Source organism: Idiotropiscis lumnitzeri, chromosome 1 (assembly GCF_059441095.1).
Source record: "Idiotropiscis lumnitzeri isolate Australia: NSW breed Sydney's pygmy pipehorse chromosome 1, RoL_Ilum_1.0, whole genome shotgun sequence".
NCBI lineage: Eukaryota > Metazoa > Chordata > Actinopteri > Syngnathiformes > Syngnathidae > Idiotropiscis > Idiotropiscis lumnitzeri.
This window is the reverse complement of record NC_142391.1, coordinates 41,159,984-41,185,045: the sequence shown is the minus strand read 5'-3', so window position 1 is coordinate 41,185,045 and position 25,062 is coordinate 41,159,984. Positions and strand designations below refer to the sequence as shown.

Genomic DNA, 25,062 nt, shown 5'->3' with positions numbered 1-25,062 from the left:
TAGAACACCACAAGATTGCTCGTCTCTACATAGTGCAAGATCAAATTTCTTTTGGCGCTGTTTTGTCATGTTGAGCCAGAAGTGCAATGGAGTACACAGGAGAAATACCAGATGCTCCGATTACTTTTAAAATCACCTCTATGGCAACATTTTGGTTTTCCAGTTGATGAAAAGGACGGTAAAATATTGACAGAAAAGACAAAGGCAGTTTGTAAACCGTGTAAAAAATTAGACCATACACCGCAGCAAACACATGAGTTGTATGCAAAGACTTTTGCAGTGTAACAATGATAAATAATATTAGAGTGGACATTGTACATGATAGTAAGCCATTTATATATATAATAGTAAGCTATTTATCCACACCGATGAACCAAGGCATCAGATCCTGTCACATCGCTTTCATCACGCACAGTAGTTCCAACACTTTCTTAATAAAACCAAAATGGAAGTAATTATAAAGATAAAGATAAAGATGTCCTTTATTAGTCCCACAATGGGGAAATTTGAGGTGTTACAGCAGCAAAGATATAGATCACACAGAGTTGGCGGCGTAATGTAGCCGTTAATGTATAACATTAGCAGCAGACATTCATAAAAAGCATGCAAATATACACTGTATATACGTATCTAAGTGTAAGGAAACACTCCTAATGCCTGTCCATTATACAGAGGGGGAAACGCTGTAATGATAAAAACTACTGAATGATTGAAAATACTGCAATGATAAAAATATTGCAATGATAAAAGTACTGTAATGGTAAGAGTACTGAAATGATAGAAAAGTACTGCATGATAGAAAATACTGCAATGATAAAAGTACTGTAATGGTAAAAAGTACTGCAATGATAAAATATACTGCAATGGTAAAAGTACTTTAATAGTAAAAGGATAATTATGGAAGATGCAAGTAACTTTGTCATCACAACTGATTCCTGGAACTCCAGATGCACTGAAAGCTATTTTGTCAACAGTAATTTGGAATTGCAAAGTTTTGGAGAGCAGCTTTATGAGACCCAAACTGTGTGTGCATATGGGGTGTGTGTGCGTGTGTGTGTGTGTTAGGGCTGTCAAAATTAAAGCATTAACTCAGGTGATTAATTCAAACTATTTTAACTCAGTTTGATTTACTTAAAAAAAAATTGCATGCGTTGTGCCATATTAGTTGTCTTTAGCACGTCTCAGAACAAAAAACTGTGTTTAAGTTACCACTGGGCCGTGCAAACCAACACTGCTGGAGTGTGGCGCTTGGGGAGCAGTTTTGGGAAATGTTTCGAAAATAAATGTCTGTCCATTTAGATCGTATTCAAGAATCCAAGAAAGCTATTAGAACAGTCTTTGAATTAAATATACGTCATATTTGGTGATTTTGCATCAATTCCAAGATATTATTCAAGTAAATATCTGTTATAAGCTTCGCAAAAAATAGTAGTTGAAAAATTTGATTAATCATGGATTTTTTTGTGATTAATTAGAAAAAAAATTAATCACTTTACAGCACTAATATTATATATATATATATATATATATATATGGGTGGAAGAAGAAAACACATTTTAAGACACTCATATCCCTCATGTGTGCAACTCTTCATTCTACATTTTCATTATTTACACTAATTCAGGTGAGGGCACAAAATGGACTTTATAGTGATATTGTTCCCCAAAAACATTCTAAATACATGCCCACCATACTGGGGTACCGTCCGTGCGTCTGTCTGTCTGTTGTCTGTCAACCTCAGCGTTGGCTTTTGCGCAAGCGCTAAAACGCCATTTCCGGGTACGACATGTAACATAAATACGCTGACCTACTCGATCGTCGATAGAACATACGAAACCAATGATTCCCATATGTCCTGTTGTATCCTTCACCTATGGTAAGTGTCACTACAGCATTTATGTTTTCTCATAATGATGCTGTTGGCACAGTACTGACACAAGAAGCGCATTTGTTGTTGGAGCGGTCCGTTTAGCGCGTTGCTAACAGCTAGCTTAGCGTAACCCTGTATGTCTCCTCCGCAGTGCCCAGCCGGCTTGGTGAAGATGCCAAAATGGCTACCGGCAATTACTTTGGATTCACCCATGGCGCTGCCGCACAGTATAGGTAAGGCGACCAACTCAACGAGAGCTTTCTGGTTATCAAGGAGGTCGTCGCTCATGGCATGTGTCAATACAGTTTACTTGATAGTTGAACGCTTTCCACTGCTGCCATTGTTCATGCCGAGGGGGAGGGGGAGGTAGCAGAATCCCTCGACTCTACTCCAGTTGGATGTGAGCAGACTTTGAGAGGAATTACCCCAGCGTACTCGGTCAGAGAAACAAGGATGGCCGGCATATTCTCATTGCTGCATGTTGTGGCATTTTACATTGCCTGTCTACCGGAATTTCACAAAGCAGGGAAGAGTTGTGACTACAACTCTGGTTATCGTGGTGGCATTGATTTAGCCTCAGGGCAAATGTATTATTCCAATCACAAGCAGGTTACACAACATTGATTTTAACCCAAAATAAATGCTAAATATGTGCCATAGCACTACAGTGTAAACGGCATTTCCAGACCTAAATGTCATTTCGGAGTGAGGAATAGTGTTATCATTTACCGTACCTTACAGTATATAATCATACTTTATTGCCAGAGGACCTAAAAAAAAACTTGCACCATAATGAAATATTACTACTACAAGCATCTTCTTCAAAGGTCCGTCATCACAAAGGCACAGAAATGATAATACAATAATCCGTCATTTTTCACAGTTAATTAGGACTGGAGGACCCCGCAAAAAAATGAAAAACCGCGAACTAAAGGTTGACTTATTATTATTATTATTTTGGAGTATATTTACTCCTCTATTCTATTCACTTCATTGTCTAAATCCAGCTCCTCCTCAATTGTTTGCTGCTGGGACTGTCATTTTTTCCGGCCAGCCATCCCACTTCTGACACCATATGTGACTGGGTTCAAAAATGGCTCTTAATAATAATATGGAATAGCCAAAGGATGTAGAATTCATCAGATTTTTTTTGAAAATATAAATCCAAAATAACATTTCTTACATGCACCTCGTTGTTCTTCTCTTCAGCAAGTCCGGGCTCACAGTGCCCCAAAGACACAGGGTGGCCATGTTTTAAACACCTAGGCCCTTCCCCTAAGCCAATTAACTCTAAACAGGGTTCTAAATTAATGGGTGATGATAATTTATTAGCCAATTTGGCCAGTGATGCTTGAGGGACTATTGTCAAGCAGATACTCTCTCTATGCTATATTTTGCTTGTGATAATTTGTACCATTGGCAGGGACAACTACATTTCAAATAAATAGTTGCTTAATGCTATGTCACAATGTTTAACACACCCATTGGCTGCTCGAACGATTGTATTGTGCCAACATAGTTGGCTTCAAAAACCTTTTGTATTACTCGGTCGGCCCGGGAGCCTTCATACGTTGAGTGAAAGCCGTGAGACACTACCTATGTTTTCATTTAAAGTCGTGAAAAGCACACTTTGGTGTTCTTTGATTTACACTTTTATAAACAAGATTTAGCAAAAAAAACAAAACAAAAAAAACACTTGCATTCAACAATTAATAGCTGTGAGGAGAGAAGCAAAAGTAAAAACAAGTAAGTCACTTACGTTCGTCAGTAGACTCGGTGCGTTCAGTGACCACTCACACATTAGTTAAACAGAAATAACAAGTACACGAGCACATTGCAGGCAATACCTGGAAACAGTTTATAATTTGTGAAGTAACATCTGGGCAGGCACAGGCCCACCCAAATCAGAATGGTTGCAGGTGAACTCAAGTATCTCATTAAAGCTCTGATTACTAATAAAAGGAAAGTAAAATTTCTATAATGGGACAAAATATTATTATAGTTCAGATTTTTTTTTTCAGAACCCTAAAAGTCTGTAGTGATTGAAGAGCTTTTTGTGATGAGATATAGTACAAATTGGCACACTCCCTTTTTGGAGCTCTGCTTGTTATTTTTTTCCTTCTCTGCTGTCTGTTACAGCAGGGAGGCAAGTAGTATTGCTGGCTTTGCCATTTCTGTTCTCTAAAACGGGGACAGATCGCCACCGAATTTCAAATGCACATTACTACTCTTGTCCACTTCAACCTGTGAAAGTATAAAAGCGTTCTGCACAATAGTTTGGATTTATTGACATCAAACGTGATCTCTTACGATCACCTGCACGAAATCAAAAAATATTGTGGCGATCGGTTCTCCACTTACACAGGTTGAAGCGGACAAGATCAACAATGTGCACACAAACCCCAACAGGTTATATTTAAGTAAATGGAGGCCCTTGGCAGGCAGGCAGTCATGGATGGCTAATTGTGACGTTTTCAGTGGACCAAGTGGGCCTAAGTATAGGTGTCCACATAAATTTTTTGGTGGGCTGGTTGGTCCATTTTTTTTCTATTAATTAAGTTATTTATTTACATTAGCCACATATTTACTATGGTTTTTAAGTGGCTAAATTATGATCAGTCCCTGGGGTATCACCCACAAAGAGGAGGGAGGGGAGGGGGTATGGCCCTATCCTTTAAGTTTTAGGGGGCAGTTTTTGAATAATTTTTTCACTTCTCCAAAACAAATCGATAAAATAGAGAATGCAAGCTAATATAATTTTCTTGATAAAAGAATCCACGAGTTGAGCTTGTTATTGAAAGGCTGTATGCCTTGTCTATAATGGACATATACAGTAGCAGTAATCTGGGTCATCCATGACGTAAACAGAAGTATTCTGGGTAACGTAGTGTCATGGCTAACCTGTCTCACTGGCTTCATTGCTTTGACAAACTCCTCTGCATTACTCGTGTCACTTTTTGTGAATGTGCTAATGTCTTTCGCTCTGTCTATTTCTCTCTTGAGGAGTTTTAGAGAAAGCAGAGCCGCGGTCACTGCTGCCTGTTGCTCATGCAACCCATACCATATCAAAAAGCACTGTTCTAGTAGATAACTGTCGGTCACCTGTTTGTGTTGCGGCAGTCTAGTAATTTTTTATTTTTTGTAAGCACTTGACAGGCCATGGCTCTACGGTGTAATAGCCAGTTAGGCGACGCATGTCCAAGAAGTTTTCTTGTAATCTGCAACTTTAGAACTCACTGACACCAATATTCCTTTATGAAGTGAGCAGTTAGAGTAACATACGATTGATTGTGTTGCACTTGAAGTCCACGTATCACATGTGAAAACGACTCGTTTTGCCCTGTTCAGCACTTTGATGCGTGCAGTGGTCTCATTGAACATCTTTGGGATGACCGTTTTTGAGGAAAAACTAATGCGATGGTATAACAGCCCGTGGCTCCAAGGTGTAAATTGTGTTACGGAATCCAATGCCCTCCATGTCAGTGTCGGGACGCTGGTCCTTGCAAATGTACTGTTGAATAGAGGTAGTTATGTCTCGCCTTTTCAGAATTATTTGGCATTTTTTTGCTAAAAGGTTTAAGGTTTGTTGTCTCGGTTTTTCTTCCTCGGTTTACCTTTGCATGGTGGCGCCATCATGTGCTTGATTAGATTTGTTGTGTTTCCGCTTCACATGACACTAAAATGCCATAATCTGCACACGGCTTTGGTCATGTCCATGTTACTGTTTCCTGGCTGTGAGTAGAATCCAATGTGCTTCCACACTTAGGGGTTTAAATTGCGACGGTGCAGTTTTAATTTGTTTTCCTCATCCTTTATCATGGCTCTTTTTTGAGCTGTCTTTAACATGACTGACTGCTATGTGAAGTAGCCAGCGCCGCACGGCAACAATGTATCGTAAGTATCGATATCCCCTGAATGTATCGATACTTGGTATCGACAAAAGTATCGCAATATATTGCAAAATGATTTTTTTTTCTCCCGGTCCTAATATATGTATACCAGCGCACGTTTCGAGGCGTTCTAATACTGTTATGATCGACGGGCAACGTATTCGCACTTCCAAAATGTACATTTAATTTAAAACAAGTTAAAAAGAAAAATTAATTTTAATTTTTAGGGTTCGATTTGCAATTATAGTAGTTGTAGAAAAATGGGGGGGTTGAGGGTAAGGTCCTGATTTTATTTTATTTTTTTAATAAACTTTATGCGCTAACTCTGTCGCTCTGAGAAAAAGATCACAGACTGGCTTCTACAGTAGTTGTAATGGGGTCTCCTCATTTCACTTTGAGAAATAGAGATTTTTGTTTCTGTGAATTTTCAAGACACCGTAAGATCTACCACACAACTAAAAACTGCTTTGTTTTCTCTCCTGCCAGTCAGCAGCCAGCTGCCGGGGTAGCATACACCCATCCCACCACGGTAGCCAGTTACACAGTTCATCAAGCACCTGTGGCAGCTCACACTGTGGCAGCAGCCTATGCTCCCACAGCTGCGACTGTCGCCGTTGCTCGGCCTGCACCTGTCGCAGTGGCTGCTACTGCTGCGGCATATGGGGGATACCAGCCAACCCATGCTACAGCTGACTATGGCTACACTCAGCGGCAGCCTGAAGTTCCTCCACCACCGCCACCAGTCACCTCACAAAACTACCAGGTACACAGCTTGATTTTATGGTCCAGTATGTTATGGGTAACTAAACTGGAATATAACACAAGATAGAACAGGCCTAGCCTGATTGCACCTGTCATCTCAAAGAGTGGTGTCATCTTTCTATGGAATGAAAACCCCCCACAGTTTTTCCTTAAAAAAGAAAAATATGCTATGCCGCCTCACTTTAAACCAGACTGCTAAGGCTTTTTTTTTTTGCCATCCAGACTTACCCAAATGTTGTATCCACTAACTGTCTTTTAAACATGGCGTCCTTCCTCTCCTGCCAATCTCACCAATCAGAAGCAGGATGCTATTCATGAGAGAAAGCGTTTGCGCTCTCCGTTTTACCAAGTCGCTAATGAGGAGTTGAAATGGGGAGTGTTGCGGTAAATGTTTTCGATATTCACCGCTCCGGCGAAAGGGCAGTTTGTCTGTCAAAATTGTCCCGGCAAAACCTACGGCAAAAGCTATGGCTACGAAGTACAAATGTCCGTATGCAAATAATGCTACAATTTTCTTTGTGGCCAGTTACACATAGGATTGTTTACAGTAATTACACAACTTTGCTTGCCAAATAAAGTAAAAAAAAAACAAAAAAAACAAACACATCTTGTCAGTCCAATAACGCAATGTTTACATATGCGTCAGAGTAGCGATTGTGAGCAAGCTTGTGCTTTTGCTCGATAGAAGAAATCCCAAGTATTTACTTGGTTTCGCCACTAAAAATCATTGCTTCTGCCGAGCCGCGCTCAACATCTTTGAGTTTGTGTTGCAAAAAAAAAACTAAGTAGGGTGGATGAATTTGACACAGCAAAACAAACATTTAATCGGGACATGAGTCGTCATTTCAAGTCTGGTTGTGTAAACTCCACTGTCTTTCACACTTTGAGGACAACAGTATGCTTTTCTGTAAAATTTGTGAAAAACAAGGATAATCAAACGCTTACTGACTGACATCTTTGTAGTAGTAGATCCTGCATGGCATTCTGTAGTGGTAATAATACAGTAATCACGACATAATGCCAACATTATAAAATTGCATGTGGCATGTATGAGTTTAGAATTACCTGTATATGCAAATCATTTGTCCATTTTGGAGAAAATTTGTGCCTTTTAGGTGCGCGATGTCTTTACCCAGAAACCGATCTCGCTAAACGATTACTTTTGTTTGTTGTTATTTTTTAAATGACATTGAAGTACTGATGATGTTAGTGCAAAATTAAATAAAGTACATTCTTTTTGAGTGAAATTACCTTTAAATTCTCACCCATATGGAAATTTTGCATTGGAATGTGAAGTATTACAATATGGATAAATAAACAAAAATATTAAATAAAGATTTTTTTTAACAACATTGAACAAATATTAACACAACACATACACAACATGCAGTATCAGTAGTGGTGAAGTAAAAATTTTTAATTTCCTTCTTCCTGAACAATTTAACTTATTCTTGCTATTTTTCAAATGATGTCAGGAGCATTAGAGCTGTTTCTGTGCACGGGAGTGTTTAATGTATTCACTGTCATTTATGGACAGGTGTCCATAAAGTCTGGGTACATGGTAAATGATTGATAATATTTTCTTTTTTTTTTCAATGCATAATTTTATAATTTGAAATAAAATGGTGAAATCCTCCATGTACCCAGACTTTTTGGAGACTGTGTAGAATGTAGGGAATTTATTTCTGTCTGTCTGGTGAGAATGCACTGCACTGCGCGGACTTTTGTACTGACGATAAGGGAATTACTAAAAAAGAAGGAATATGACTGCTATTTGTTGTATTTTCAGGACTCCTACTCCTATGTACGGTCCACCGCTTCTGCTGTGGCATATGACAGCAAGCAGTACTACCAGCAGCCAACTGCAACTGCAGTGGTGGCGGCTGCTGCTCAGCCACAACCGACAGTCGCAGAGTCCTACTATCAAACAGGTATAACTAAATGCTTCCTTGAATATTGAATGCATTTTCAGCTCTCAGTGGCTTCACTTAAGTTCATTAAATAATTAAATTTCACATCACGTTATCTTGTAATTTATACTACCACTGTTGGACACTGATTAAGTTTTCTAGCTCCAAATTGATTGTAAAATAAATCATTTTGTTTGAAATCGAATTACTGAACCAAGACTTGAATTGTTTTTTTGTTTTTTTTGCATTACATGAGAAAAATTGTCAGATGTAGACTAGTAATCAATTTAACATTTGTAATTTTGCGCCTTCAATCTAATGACCATAATAAAGCGATTTCTCAATTGTCATAATAATCAGGCCTATAAATTCCTACTTCACCAGCCCCCAAACCAGGGTATACTCAGGGAGTAACATCATACACCCAGACCCAGCAGACCCGTCAGGTGGCGGTGCTAAAGCCAGCTGTGCCCAGTCCTGCAACATCCTCTTTCTCCATCTACCCCGTGACCTCCACTGTTCAGCCTGTGGCTGCTGCTGCTTCTGTAGTCCCATCATATTCCCAGAGTCCAACTTACAGCACAAATGCTGTCACCTACTCTGGTAAGTGCTCGTCTCTAAAGAATGATTGTGGTGTGCCCGCCACGATATACTGTAGTCAATAGTGGGTGTCTGTTTTGCCACATTAAAACAAGGAAGCTGCTGGTAGATGGTAGCAAATGGTGGGCTATGCACGCTCGCTCTCGACGCTGCTGTAGACCAGAACAGGAGCTGATTCTCGAATGGACTGCTTGTCTATGAGTACTGATTTAGGAGATTTTGGTTGTAGTCCAATAAAACTCAGATACTGTTTATTTTTGGCTGATATTGAAATCCGATCCGATACACATTATTGGATGGGGACACCCGTAATGTTAACCATAGTTCATGGCTCTGCTGTAAAATAACTGCATACTCACATTTCGTAAATGTCGTGGATTGTGTTTGTGGATGGCTGCAGTGCCAAGCTAGCGCCCAGACATGAGCAGGGCAGCCAGTTTAAAAAAAAAAATAAAAATCTCATCGAAATCGGGAACTGATAATTGAAATCTGTTGCATTCTAGCTGCCTTGATTTGTGTTCAATGTACCCCACGACGTTCTAAGATCTAATAGCTGCAAATGAAATGATGGAATGATGTCATGAAATCTTAAAATAAAAATATAAAATACATTTGTATTTTTTAGGAACTTCATATTCAGGATATGAAGCTGCGGTCTATTCAGCAGCCTCAAGTTATTACCAACAACAGCAGCAGCACCAGAAACAGGCTGTGGCAGCTGTGGCTGCATCTGCAGCATGGACTGGAAACACTTTCACAAAGAAACCTCCCTTTCAGAATAAGCAGCTCCGACCCAAGCAGCCACCAAAACCACCCCAAATCCACTATTGTGATGTTTGTAAAATCAGCTGTGCTGGCCCTCAGGTGAGTTATAAAAAATAAATAAATGGTGAACTGTTTTTGTATACAAATGACGTTGGCTATTCAAACAATGTGGTCATTCCGAGGCCAAATCACCCCAAAACGTCTGATAAATTTCACCAAGGGGATTTTGATTTTAATGAAACTTGCTGTACTTGTTTATTGTGAGGGGCTACACTAAGTCTCAAATTTTGGGCAAATCGGAGCAAGGGTTTGGGAGCTATACCACACCAAATTTGAACTCGAGGACTTCCTGTAAATACACACACACAGGTTTTTAACACTAGAACTACCAGGGCTGTCTTTGACGCTTTTCAAACTTTGATGCGTTATACTCTGCATATCTAGATTAACGATGCTCTTGACATTTCCTTATTTTGTACATTTTTCATTCCCATGGTTCAATTTTGTGGTTTTAAACAATATAAAAATAGTTGGGAGTTATTACTCCTTTGAATATAGCACACCCCTCCGTCTATTTGACGGCCCTACTTCATCTTAAAGAATTTGCTGCCAAATTTCATTGGCAAATTTCATGAGTACATGCCAGACAGTCGAAATCACTTATGGTTCTTGTTGACATAATTCCCCCATGGGAAAAAGAATTGCTGGGAGCACTCGGGATGGAGTTGTTTTGGGTGCCATACTTCTGATTTACTTTCTCTTCTTCGAAGTCAAGTGCAATAAAGACGCGCAGCGTCTTTCCTTCGGCACCAAACGAATATATTTTAGAACAGCTTGACTTGTATGCAGCACGAGAGGCACACGGGACAATAGGTGCTCCAGCAACTGTTTCTCATTCGTTTTAATGAAATAATTTAGATACTCCCAACAGAATTTCAATAAACACCCTTTATTTGACACTCGAGCAGAGAGTATTAATCATTTTAGTCTATGACACCATTGTCAGAGCGCAACATACAATCTGTAAAAAATGCCAGCTCTGGTATGTCTAATATCTTAAAAATCCTGGTAGTCTTGGTGTTCATAGCACTGGGGAAACCTTGGGACTATTGAATGAAACATGTCAGAACCATTTTACTTGCGGGCCTTGATCTGTTATAAATAATGACGATAATTGGATTCGTCTTCAAAGCAAAACATTTGTGTTCAATCAGCATGTGGCAAAAAGTGTCTGCAGTAAAGCAATATCGATTGTATTTCTATGAATGTTCCAGACTTACAAGGAGCACCTGGAAGGCCAGAAGCACAAGAAGAAGGAAGCAGCTTTGAAGGTTTCGCAGAGCAGTAACGGCAGCAGTGGTAGTGGTGGTGGTTTATTGGCTCGAAGTTCTCAGAACCAACTCCGCTGCGAGCTTTGTGATGTTTCCTGCACCGGTGCAGATGCTTATGCTGCCCATATTCGAGGAGCAAAACATCAGAAGGTAAAATTGAATCAGTACATTGAATCACTTTACAAACATTTGTAATTATATACAACTGTTCGGTTTTATGTGCGTAGAACATCGGTCAGTTTGATTCAGGTCATGTTAAAATGTTGTAATGCTTGAGATAGGGTCAATAATAGTCTATGATCATCTTTGCAGAAATGAATATTACTGCTTCTTGTTTTGATTACACAAGATTGTGTTGGTTTATTGTGGTTGTTGGAATTAGATCTAATTATCTTGATGGAAGCTGCTGGCTAGATCAAGATGATTTGATGTTAGATGTTGAATTGTAGAAACAAGTGTTTCTTGGCTAATTTTTATTTCATGCAGGTTTTGAAGCTTCATACCAAACTTGGAAAGCCCATTCCCTCTACTGAACCCAGCATGGTGACTCAGACTTTGTCTTCAAGCTCATCTGCCCCAAGCAAAACCATCACTTCAACCTTGAACAGCTCCTCTACTAGCAGCTCTCTTGGTGTGGCTGCCTCGTCATCAACTACTCCTTACCTAAAACCTGTTAACCTGGTCAGCAGTAACGTAATCGGTGTCAAGAGCCAATTAGCGAGCAATTTGTCTGCTGCCAATTCTACCATACCCGGAAAGAAAGTCAACACACCCAAGATTAATTTTATTGGTGAGTTAAAAAAAAATAAAAATGCTCAACTTATCCCTGCGAATGTTAACAACACACTGCTTCATCAAAGCTGAGTCAAATCATGAAGAACTTGCATTTCTGGGCTGGCAAACTGCAGTTATAGCTCTATGTACTGTAGTGCTCTCCTTCTTCAATGTCATGACGAATATACGCAAGAACACACATACACTGAAAAAACGTTGACAATTAATTCTAGTATTTCGAAATTTGAGTAAAAGTAAAGTAAAAACGCTTCAAACCACCGACACCCGCCATTAACTGAAAGGGCGATACCTTCTGAGAGTTTACTAAATATCCACTGCATTTACTCCATTAGCATGCCTGAAGTCAACTCCAGCCCTTTCATTTTGGTTATCTATTTGGGTGTCATCCTGTATGATTATTAGCCATTTCTGGTTATTAAATAATTAGTTGGATTTGGTTATAATCGTAAACTACATTCCTATAAGGAATGCATATTCAAATTGGTTGTTGTATGATGCTAATTATGATCGGCTCCACTGCTGACTCACTCATCCAATCACATATCGCACTAAGACCTTCATGACCCTACAGACAGTCTGAACTTGGAACATTGCTTGGTGCTATAATTTTACAGCTCTAAGCTGTGCGCGCTGCTGTCTCCTTCTCGCCATACAACGAATGTATACAGTGCAGCAAACAAAAAAAATCTAAACTAAACTGGAGTGGCATTTTCATATTTGCGTCATACGGACAATTGAAAAGTTGATTTGGTGCATGTGGTTGATGGAGTGGAAAGAAAAATGTGGCCCAAAAAGACTGAATTTTTTGGGAGCATTTTCGACTAAAATGCTATGTGCAAATGATTTTTCAAGTGAGGAACATGCTTTGTAAAAAATTATTTCAGTATTTACAATTGATTAGCTAATGCGTATTAGTGTGTACTTATTGTAAAGTGTTGCCAATTAGCTGTTGCGGCTTTTAATCAGGTGTGTTTTATAGTCTGGATATTACGGTACATTGATTTCTGGACAATGAAAGTAAATTTGGGCTGATTCACTCCATTAAAAGTGGTATAAAATCTTTAACCGAGTCTTGCAGACTCGTAGAATTTCTATTCTATTAAATCATCTATTTTCATCTTGTCTATATATTTATTTTGTCCTTATGTGGGGCTGAGGACGTGTATGATCAGTTTTTGGACAGGTATGATTAGGTTTGTCCACCGTATGAATGGACAAACACAGAAAGTTAGAGGGAACATTGGCAACGAGCCACGTAACAAACTGCAGCGTCCCTTCAATACATTAGAGCAAAGCATTGAACCATTTTTTTAATGCTCATATTAGTTCATTCCAGTTGCTGCCTTTTATAGAATAAATATTATCTTATTTAAGATTAAGAATCATTTTTACAGTATGTCTCCAAAATTACTTTGACTTGTTTTGAATGCAGGTGGAAGTAAATTGCAAACCACAGCCAAATCGGAAGAGTGCAAAGGCGAGACCCCCAAGACTGCAATGTCCTCAAGTGCTGGAGATGTCAAAACAGAGGTTTCAGAAACTCTGTCTGCATCGACCCTGGCCGCACTACAGAGTGATGTCCAGCCTGTTGGCCATGACTATGTTGAAGAGGTCAGCTATGTTGCAACTTTGCATGGGCAGTTAAGACCACGTTAATGAGGAAAGAAAAGATGTCATGAAAATATAGTTGAAACTAGATGTGTCAGTGGGTGGTGCAGAAATCAGGTTGGCGTTGTTTTTCTCTGGTAGGGATTGATGCACTTTGCAAAATATAAATGGTATCTTGACAAATAAGCATTTTGTGGAAATACTTATTAATGCTACCAAAAAGTTGTAGCTTAGGTGCAAATGGGTCTTCCAAATGGCCAATGATCCGAAGCATGCTGCCAAAACTGGTTACCAAGTGGCTTAAGGATATAGTCAATGTTTTGGAGTGGCCATCACAATGGCCTTAACTCAATCCATTTGATAATGTATGGACAGACCTGAAAAGGCATGTGCGAGCAAGGCAGTCTAAAAACTTGGCCCAGATGTATCAGTTCTTTCAGCCGGAACGCACTACAATTCTAGTCGGCTATTGTAAGAAACTTGCACAAGGTTATCCAAAATATTTGACACAGGTCATACAGTTTAAAGGCAGGCATACCAAATGTATAAAATGTAATTTATACAAATTCATGATTTGGAAGAAAGTAATGAACTTGTTTTTTTTTTAAAGGTCTAATTCTTCCGACATTTAGCAACTAAAAGCACTCATTTACCTAGAACAGGAAATGTGTTATCGTGTGTTCACAGACAGTAATAGGGAGAAGCATGACTTCTGGTTTCAACTGTATCGACTTGAATATGTGAAACTGATTTCTAGGTCCGAAATGATGAAGGCAAAGTCATCCGCTTCCATTGCAAGCTCTGTGAATGTAGTTTCAATGATCCAAATGCAAAAGAAATGCATCTAAAGGGTCGTAGACATCGCCTGCAATACAAGGTTTGTTTCTTTACCTTGATTTTTCTTTAAATCCTGTGATTATTTCACATTGAAAAGTTTTTAATCCATGTTTGACACACTGACCCAATCCCCTTTGTGTACTTGGTTATTCGATTGATTCTTTTAAAGACTGATGACAAAATTTTAAACTAGACCAGTATGAGATTGTTGATCTCATTAAAAGGGTAAAAAATGTAGATAACATCTTGTTTGTATTTGGTTATATTTTTGGGACTGTGAGCCACATACTTTTGAATTCAGATAATCTTTCTTCACAACTAGTGTTACTGGATTACCTTATTCCACCAAAAAGATATTTTCCGGTGTATTCCATTTCAGGATTCTTTAAAGTTTACCTGTAGTGGTCAGAAGTACAAATATTCCGTCAATACTGACGGAAGGTCCGTCATTGGTCACTGAAGGATGCCCGTTTTGCTTACTTCTTTGGAGAAAGCCTCTCTCACGTTCTTCCTCAGTGCTTATCAAACGGCACTTTAACAAAGCAATTCAATGGATAGACAGTAAATATTGGCAAATAGGCAAATTCACATCCATAGCTCCCAACGATTGAAATGCAGGTGCATAAAGTCCATGTCCTACTCAGCGTGAATCTAAAACGTGACTTATTGTTTCATTTTCGGCTTCTGTATCCGAGGACTTGACTTTCCTCGGAATAGTCCTAATGGAAATTTGTCAACAAAAATCTGGCGTATCATGCAATAGCAACTGGTGTGTGCAAGGGAACGCAGAGTGTTGCCCAGTCAACGACTGGACCTAACATGTTGCCTTGCATTAAAATTAACTAGGGGGATTTTGTTTTTCTTTTGTAAATACAAGACTTGACAAAAATTTCAACACCACATATTTATCAAAGGTTACAATACTGCTCGTTTTCCCATTCAAGAAAAGCCTTGAAATGGGCTGTCAGAGGTACACTTTGAATGTACCCTGGAAGTGTTTGATGAATTAGCATTTTACAACATTCTGCCCTTTGTTATGAAAGCCATATTATTTATTAAATCGGCGTTGTGAATTAGAAACCATTCTCAATCGCCTTACTTGGTCAAACAAAGATTAAATAACTGTAAATTAAAATTTGTAGATATAAAAAATATTAACGTTTGTCTTGTAACAGCCCCAATTGAGGGTTGGTGCTAAGTAGATCATTGATTCTAAGACGCAGTCAAGATTGTCCTACCAAACACCCTCATTTAGAATTTCAGTCATGGTCATTAAATATGCTAATTTACTACTTTTTGTTGTCTTTGTCCACACATACAGAAAAAAGTGAACCCAGATCTGCAGGTGGAGGTAAAGCCTAGCATCAGAGCAAGGAAAATACAAGAAGAAAAGATGAGAAAGCAGATGCAAAAGGAGGAATACTGGAGAAGACGAGAGGAGGAGGAACGTTGGAGGATGGAGATGCGGTAAGATCAGTTTTTTTTGTGGTGACTTTTGGAAAGGCTGTAAAGGATCAAGATTGAAGTTCAGCTGCCGTATTTCAGACGATATGAAGAGGACATGTACTGGCGGCGTATGGAGGAAGAACAGCACCATTGGGATGAACGCCGTCGTGGACCTGAGGGAGGGTATCCACAGGGTCCACCTGGCCCTCCTGGTCTACTTGGAGTCCGACCTGGTATTTCAGGTTTACAGCCACAGGGTCCTTTGGTAAGGTCAAGTGCATTTCCCTTCTGGATGAATTAACTATGCATCCAGCCAGCCAACCGTTATTTAGTGGAATATGTTACGGTCTTAAGCTCAAGTTGACCCCAGGTAGGCATTGTAAGGGACTAACTTTTCTCAATCCCCTTATCGAGATAAACTAAGAATAAATATAATGTTAAAGTATCCCCACGGGACGCGTTTTTGCTATGTCAATGCTGAAATTGCGTACAATAAGCCTGCAACAAGAATCGATTCTAATGGATATTTAAAAGCGTTGGCAATTAATTTCATTTACGATTCGGTGTCATGCGATTCTTGCAGCACTCAACTGCTGCGTCGCTCTTTTTATTGTGAGGTGAATCTCAGCATTAACTATGTTCTATCATTCATTTCTCTAAATGACAAATGAAAACACTTTGAATTAATGGAATAACAAGAAGATATTTATAAACTATATGAAAATGATTATTCATGTCAGAAACATGCTTTATAAATGATGACTTCAATATTTACAAACGCTTAGGTAATGCTTATTAGTGTGTACTTACTATACACTATACTACACTTACTTGGCTGTGGACTTTTCAACTATGGACGCTGAGCTGCATTCACAGCCGTGTGGTTGCATTACTCTTGGTATGCAAAAGTGTCCTGCGGCAATGGAATCTGGCGCACACATGACTGTTTTAGTACGCGTGTTCACTTGCCCACAGCTTCTGTGCACGCTGATTATATTGTTGCGTTGACCTTCAGCATTGATGAAAGTCCTGATGAAAATTACATAAATGCATTTTAGCAACAATGTTTTTGGTATCCCAACACAGATCCTGGAGCTTCATATTTGAATTGTTGGATTTGCCATTAAAACACAAAACTCAACTGCATTTTAGTATACTTTAAGAGATGAATTTTATTGATCTTAATACCTTTTGTGCCTTGCAGCCCCTACGCCGACCTGACTCTTCAGATGACCGCTATGTCATGACCAAGCATGCTTCCATCTACCCCTCAGAGGAGGAACTGCAGTCGATTCAGAAAATTGTGTCGATCACAGAGCGTGCCCTCAAACTAGTTTCAGACATAATAACAGATGAGGACAAGGTCAAGGAAGAAGATGACAAAGAAAAGAAAGAAGCACCCAAAGATAGGTGTGACATCGACAGGTATGCTCACAGTGATGATTTTAGATTGTATCTTTGTAACTTTGCATTGTAGCATTTAATCCAGCTACTGTTGCAGTTCCCACTGATCTATTCTTAAACAAACCAGACTTACTCAAATGTGACAAATTAGCGGGCAAAATGTGATTGTAGTTTCAACACCACTTCTGGTCTGTGGCTGATGACAATTTCATTGATCATGGTAACCTCCTGAAGGTGATTAATTAACCAGTTTAATTCCTATTCAACAAACATAAAGTGATATTCACTAGTGCTGGCACGTAGAATGCATTCTTGGAGAAAACAATATTTTGTTTCCTTCCAAGTATGAAATATTTTTGTATTTGATTTTTAGCTTTCAATTATTATTGCTGTTTCCATGATAATCTTTTCTCTTGTGTCCATGTAGAGCCCTAAAAGGTGTGATGAGAGTGGGGGTCCTGGCTAAAGGTTTGCTTCTGCGTGGCGACAAGAATGTCAACTTAGTCCTGCTCTGCTCAGAGAAGCCCACCAAGAGTCTCCTGACACGAATTGTGGAGCTTCTTCCTAAACAACTAACAGTACTGTCTTTATAATTTCCTTTTGATCTATTTCAGAACTGACCACTTCAATTAATTAGTGCTTGCAGCTCAGTAGTTTCAACCATAAGAAACATTTTTTTTTTTTCTACAAAGTTGACAAACTAAAACCTGGATTTGGTGGCAATTATTGCAGCTTGTGAACAATCTATAGTATTTACTGCCGGAAATAGCTTAGTCTCTAGTCTGTGTTGTCTGAGTTGTTCATAAACGTACAACTATTGACATAATAGGCTAGCTTCACACTGCTGGCAAAAGCGATCCAGAGCTGATTTCTTTTTTTCTTTTTTGGGGTGTGCCTTTGCGACCAGATATATATCCGACGTAAACATTATTATGCGCTGCCTTGTAAATTCAGCCTTGTGTATAATGAAGATCCATCTACTGTATAACATTGCATTTTGCACTGGGTAAAAAAAAAAATTTCCTAATACAGAAGCAGTTGAGTACAGGTGATCAAAAATTAATCCTTAGAAATGTGTATGCTTATTGTTTTGATTCTTTTACATGTACTTTTTTTTTCCCAGATAGTAGCACCGGAAAAATATGAGGTTCAAGGGTCTCTCCAAGAAGCTGCTATCATTCTTGAATCCTGTACAGAGCCAAAGATGCAAGTGACCATCACTTTGACTTCACCTGTCATCAGAGAGGAAACTGGTCGGGATGGAGGTTGGGCAAGCCATAACAGCTTATGTTATACTTCCTTATATTGTCCTTGCTATTTCCCGATGAAACCATTTCCAGTTGGTTCACACTGAGAGTTTTGTGCTGCTGGCACGCCACAAAAAAAAAAAAAATGGGGCCTTAAAGAAGCATCCTGGCAACACGTTCTTTCATGCCAGACACATCTGGCTTCAAAAGTAAAAAAAAATGAACCTCTTTCTTTCAGGCTTTGTTTGTAGGAATCTTTGTAAAACCACAAAGCGTTACATCATTTTTCTTATAGATGTTCAAAGTAAGGTGGCAGCCTAATAAAGAACTTTTTTACCCTTTCGCTTATTCTATTGCATTTGCTGGAGCGATTATTTGTGGGATGTAAAGCAAAATAGGGTGCCAGCAGTATTGCTCTTTAGTCTTTCCGCTCTTTAACTCTTCTCAGATGCTATCCCTTTCAAGCAAAGCATGATCAGTGTTTGCATTGTGATAAGTAGTTATACCCTGGAGAAATTTTGTTTCCTGTGTTCCCAGGGATTCTGGCTGTATTTTAATTCTTATTATTATGTTTTTTTTACATTAATAGTCGTAACAGTTATGGATTTTTTTGCAGGAATCAACAGTCTAATAAACTTTCGTTATTGTTGTTTTTAAACAAAACATATATTATTATATACTTCGTTGCGTTGTCAGGGTTGTCTCATTTTGCAACCCCGCATTCAAATCAACATTTGGCTCATTGCAAATCAGAATCCCCTCCACAGCAAATGAGAAGGAGATTTTTTTTCCTCACAGGAAACAAATGATATTATGTTCTGGTGAACATTCGCCACGCTGTCTCTTGATCCAAAGTGCTCCCCTGAGTAGATTGACTTCTTTTGAATTCAAAATGTGGCTCAACACATGTAAGGATACCTCCAGCAATGCCAGATTTGTACAACGTCTTGTGACCAAAGCAATGAGCTCTAATTTTTTTTCAGTTAGATAAATACATTTTTTTCTTAGGGGAGTATTATTGAGGCTAAGGTACAAAGGCTTTGGTAGACTGGTCGGTTGGACCCGAGTACAGCCTTTGACAGGCATTGTCTGTTGAGGACTTATTCCAGCCCACTGATGCCAGGTATGCATGCAGTGAGATCCTAACCTCTTGATTGCTGGCGTTGTTTTCTCTCCTTCAGCACTCATTGCTACTGCATTTTTGTCATTTTCCATCGTATTCACATGTTCAACAAAATGACCCGTTTATTGCTTTGACCAAAATGAAAGGAAATTGTCCATTAATTTCTCCCATCAGCGCTTAAGTAGGGCCCAACAGCCCCGGAAGGATTTTTGACCAAGGTTTTCCCACACCCCAAAAATGTTGCCACACCTACCATTGCCATGCCGCTTTTTATCAGGTCGCTTTATCATCGGTCTGGGCCTTTACGTTCTCTTTTTAATGGTCATCCAGATCCATCATCTTGCTCTGTGTTTCACTGAAGGTCTCACAATAATTTAAGTCGAGTCAATTTTCAACCAATCTTATTACCTGATAAAATGGTAATGGCTGCAAATAGTGTCAGCCTAAACTAGTGTGGACTCAGTTAATCGATTATGGTGGTTTCAAGATAAAGCAATCTACATTGTTGAGTCAAAACCAAAATCTTTGCAGTCAGTCTCCGTGAGAAGTTATCCAGTTAGTCAGATTGTTAATGACAATGTTGTCATTGATCGAAATAATGTTGAAGAAAAACATAATGTGGGTTGCTTTGTAACGAATCATTGGTATGTGTGGCAATGTGTTTGTTCTTTGCCAGCCTTGCTGACCTGGTCAAACACCCATTCCTCATCAACATTTTGACACTTCAAATCCATTTTTAGATGTAACTTCGGGTTTGGTGAAAGACCCAGCGGACGTCTTGGACAGGCAAAAATGCCTTGACGCTCTGGCTGCTCTGCGCCACGCTAAGTGGTTCCAGGTTCGGAACATCATTTTACTATATTATTGTGGCCTTATGAGATGCATTATTTGTTGAAATTGTTCTGTTTGTACACATTTGAATCATCTATTACTGAGGAAAGTATGCACTTAAAAAAACGGATGCCTCTAAAGAATTTGATTAGAGACTATTTTCTGTCTGAAATGTAAATCATGTCTGAAAATTGGCATCCTAGTTTTCTTTTCAATTGTAGTTGCAAAGGATTCCATAAGGCTGCACGGTAACTTGCACCAATTTGTGCTACAGAGTTTGTATCCTTGATTCGATAGATGTATGAAATGGGGATTGAGAGGCAAAGGAAAATCTGATTAGCTTCCTGTGTGCTAGATCACAGGTACATAATTGCAGATTTCCTGAGCTCCTTCAGTCTCCATTCTCTCTCAGGTGAACTCTTGTATTTTGAAATACATGTTTGTGGGTTTCCTCGATAAATCCTTGGGTCAGGGTTTAGAAGATGGCAAGGAAAGTCCTCATTTCTTGTGCATCTTGCAAACTTTGAACTCTCTTACTAACTGTGAGGTACAAGACTACTGGCAATGGCAGCTGATTGCAAATTTTGAGGGCTCATTGATGCCTTAAAACATACTCAAGCTTCCATTATGTACAGTAGTTGTTGGACCTCTAAGAATGAATTCCGCAACTCACTCCCTCTTGCTTTTCCCCATAATTGTATAACTTTATTATATCACAAGGCTAGAGCAAATGGACTCCAGTCATGCGTGATCATCATTCGGATACTTCGAGACCTATGTCAACGGGCTCCAATCTGGTCGTCCTTCCCAGGATGGGTGAGTGTAACCCCATTAGGATGACAAAATGATGACAATCTGAAAAACCTTTCCGGTTACTGCTGGATCTGTATCAATACTCGTAAGATTCAACTAGTATCCCAATTATGGACCCACAGTCCAATACACAATTAAATTTTTTTCATGAATAAATCCAATAGATGCATAATAATCATCACCCACAGCCATAGTGAGGAGACCTAAATGAGATTGGAGGCTCTGCAATTTTAGTTATTACTGTCCGAAGACTGCTGGGATTAGGCTCCAGCGTGTCCGTGACCCTTGCGAGGAGAAGCGGCTCAGATAATGGATGGATTAGTTGTAGCCGTGTTTCTTCTTCTCCTCAGGTTCCACTCTCCTTGTGGAGGTGAACACAACTAGCATTAGCGGCAGTCACAGTTTTGCTCAATCTGGTACGATGATAACCCGAAAAATAGTCGCATGACAAGCAGGCCTTTTTTTTTTTTAATTATTATAATCATATTATTTATATTAAACCCTTGTGAGGAGAAGCGGTACAGATAATGTATGGATTATCTATATTAAGTTTGGTAGCACTTTGAGCTCACATGGTTGTATCTGGAATAGAATCATAAACCACGAGCTGGAAGGAATGCGTAGTGTTAAAGGACTTGAGGTTTACTTATTATAATCGACACTGTCAGTTGTCAAACCTTTCTAAGGTAATATTGGAAATCTAAAGCTGTGAGCCCTTCTCATCTTTAGGCCATGGAGCTGCTTGTGGAAAAGGCCATCAGCAGTGCTTCTGCACCGCTGAGCCCAGGCGATGCACTGAGGCGCGTCTTTGAATGTATTTCATCTGGGATTTTAATCTCTGGTAAGAATTATTTTTTTTTTTAGGGGTGGGGAGTGGATAATATGATTCTTCTTGTTAATTCAAATGTTAATTATTTGATCCCACTGGCTGGCATCTCCAGTCCCACCAACAGCTTTTTTGTAGGTTTGCACTATGGTCAGTGCTTTATTGCAGACTTTTTGTGGGAAGTATTTTTCGGCTTGCTCTGTCGGCTGTGTATACAAAATGTTACAATTTCTATCACGGTGTCGCTTTTTTTTCCTAACGAGTTGCGGACCAGCTCCAAAGCTTGGCGGTACCGTCTACGACAGAGAGAGGTGTGGTTGGTGGCAAAGCGGGCTCAATTACTTACTGTAACTCATAAAATAGTTGTACTTAAAAACATGAAATGTTACAACTGCACAAGTTATTTTGTTTTATTTAGCTCGTCCCAATTGTGTAGCTCTAGTACAAAACCGTGGTCCATCAGGGCGTATTGTATCATGTGTACAGTATACCGAATTGTACTCGCCCAGAAATGCACACTAATAATATCAAAGGTTACTGATGGTTTGACACCCTCTCCACCATTGCTCTGAAACCTTGCCATTAATCCACCAGCAGTTGTTTCCATTATTTAATAATCCATCCACTTGTAATGTACCATATTCAGGTATGATTTAATGGTCTATGTTGGCGCTGTAGTTGAAATCAACAGCAAGTTTTCTTGTGTATGGTGTAACACCTAAAAGTAGTTGGGTTTTTTTTTTTTTAAAGACCTAGCATCAATAGTTGTTTTCTTTCAAAGAACTGAATGGTGCAGCAGTAATGGTTTCTACAGTCCGTTATTCCATTAAAAAAAATTGTTATAGCAAAGCTTTATCTGAGGAGTCCTGTTGAGGCTTTTTAAATGCCGCTGGAAGTTTTTTGCAGAAATCGTGTCCTTTTTGATTTGTTTAACTTTTGAAGCAATCTTCAAATAAATGGCTTCTCTTAGTTCTAGTACTTAACTTTTTCGTCTGGTACGACATACACATTGTTGAGGGAGATGACTGATGATGTATTTGTTTTAACAGGTGGGCCCGGACTGATGGATCCCTGTGAAAAGAGTGCTGTTGATACGCTGGCAGCTATTGGAGAGCAGGAGAGAGAAGACATAACCTTAAATGCCCAAGTACAATCTCTTAATTTATCTTCTGCATATTTTTGTCCTACATGTAAAGCACTTGAAATAAGGGGGTCATACCCACTGATCTCAGATTGACAAACATACTCAAATGTTAATTCAACTAATTGGACATATGTGTCTTCTGTCTTTGTCTCTACAGTTTGCACTAAGGCTGTTGGCATTCCGTCATATTTATAAGGTTTTGGGCATGGACCCCCTGCCACAGACGAACCCGCGTTTCAGTGTCAACAGCAGCCGCAAGCGTCGCCATGAGAACAGTGACGGAGCAGATAGCTTCGATGGGGAAGGCAAAAAGGATAAGAAGGATTATGATTCTTTGTAAGCGTCACTGCCTCAACCTGTTAGAAGGCAAAAAAAGATACTAACCTGTTTAAAATGGGGTCCACCATCACCTGTGTGTACTGGCTTAGTTCCGATGTCAAGCTTTTTTCTTTCGTTTTTGTTATTAAGCTATAGTTGCGCAAGTTGGCATAGCAAGTTGCAGCCTCACGTGCGATAGAGAAACAAAACTGTGTTTTTGTGTATTGGTTTTAGTTGTAGATTTCTTAATGGTTGGGTTCCATCTGTACAAGTTACAGCAGTTTTTTTAACCTCAAACAGTTAAATTATTCCGTTTTGTGATATTGTCAAGTGTTGGTGACATTGGCTTCCTTAACAACCCGCTGTTACTTTCCTTGCTTGCTTTAATGTGCTGGAGAAATTTGGTTTATTCTTATGTGCATCGGGAGATGAGCAGCGATCAATGTCAATGCCTTCATTCATCATCATAGTTATGTTCCAAGATAGACTGTTTGTGTGTGAGACGCATTAATCTGGCCAATTTACTCATCTAAAGGGTCTTGAACTACGGAATTGCTTGTATAATCTTAAGTAGATGAGAAAAGGCTTTGATATGTTGAAAGCATGGTTCTAATCTTTAATGCATCCTATATTGGAATTGGAAATGTATTTTCCTTGAGGAAGTTGGTCTTGCTGCCCTTTTGTTTTGGCTAGGTGCTACATTCGATACTGGGAGTAACACAAATCCTGCTTGGAAAGGGAAGGATGGTCATATATTGTACTTCTCTGTCTGACGTGTTATCAACGCTTATTGACATGCTACCTGCCGTGCAGCTCCTGGAGCACAATAAATTCCATTTCCAGATTAAAGAGCTGTCTGCCTTTTTTGACTGTAAAGCATTTCATGAGACAATTTCTTTGAAAACGATTTTAGTCTTGGAATTGATCGTACAGTATATAGTGTATTATACAGTTTAGACAAGTAGTTTATATTTAGTATTCTATGTTCACCATCCAAAATTTGAATTAAATTGCAGCAGAAAACCATATGGACTGGTAAAGATCAAAGTATGCGAAAGACAATTTGGCACTCGGCTTGTTTTAACCTGATGAAGCCTGCCAAGTTACTCATTTTGTATGAGACAAGTTTGCATTCATTTAGTCTTAAGTGTCCATATATTGTATACAGTCACAGAAAATAGTATGTGAATCCTTTGGTATAGGCTGAATTTCTGCAAGAATTGAAAATAAAATGAGTTCTGATCATTTAACATGCATCAAAAAAGATTTTTTGCAACAACCCTTGAAAAGAAAAAAAGAATGGGGCCATAGTGGACATTTCCATACTAAATAAAAAAATTGAAAAAAAAGTTTGGTATCAGTCCCATAGCATAACTGCCTGAGTAATATTTCTTCTTTTGAAAAGACACATCATTATAATTTGATAACAAGTAAGAAAAAGGAAAAAGACCCTTCATTAATTGCTTATGAAAAAAAAGTAGCTACAGTAGTTTTTCTGTAAATGTAAGAATATATATAGATATATATATCTATATATATTAC

The 25,062-nt window shown here is 39.0% G+C and overlaps 1 protein-coding gene across 2 annotated transcripts; it reads left to right on the top strand.

Moving 5' to 3' along the window:
* Positions 1–1,716: 1,716 nt before the first annotated feature.
* Positions 1,717–24,369, top strand: zfr (zinc finger RNA binding protein). 2 transcript variants are annotated; one of them, XM_088301207.1, is made up of 20 exons: positions 1,717–1,876; positions 2,022–2,103; positions 6,247–6,523; positions 8,312–8,453; positions 8,817–9,035; positions 9,658–9,896; positions 11,072–11,278; positions 11,615–11,918; positions 13,356–13,534; positions 14,289–14,408; positions 15,690–15,835; positions 15,914–16,079; positions 17,019–17,239; positions 17,646–17,796; positions 18,342–18,483; positions 20,329–20,426; positions 21,140–21,235; positions 21,962–22,073; positions 23,108–23,205; positions 23,360–24,369. In XM_088301207.1, the coding sequence occupies exons 1-20, from the start codon at positions 1,840–1,842 to the stop codon at positions 23,540–23,542; spliced, it is 3,219 nt and encodes a 1,072-aa protein (XP_088157333.1). In that variant the 5' UTR covers positions 1,717–1,839; the 3' UTR covers positions 23,543–24,369. The 2 variants fall into 2 exon arrangements, with proteins under 2 accessions (XP_088157333.1, XP_088157341.1); XM_088301215.1 differs by lacking the exons at positions 20,329–20,426; positions 21,962–22,073; positions 23,108–23,205; positions 23,360–24,369.
* Positions 24,370–25,062: the final 693 nt, after the last annotated feature.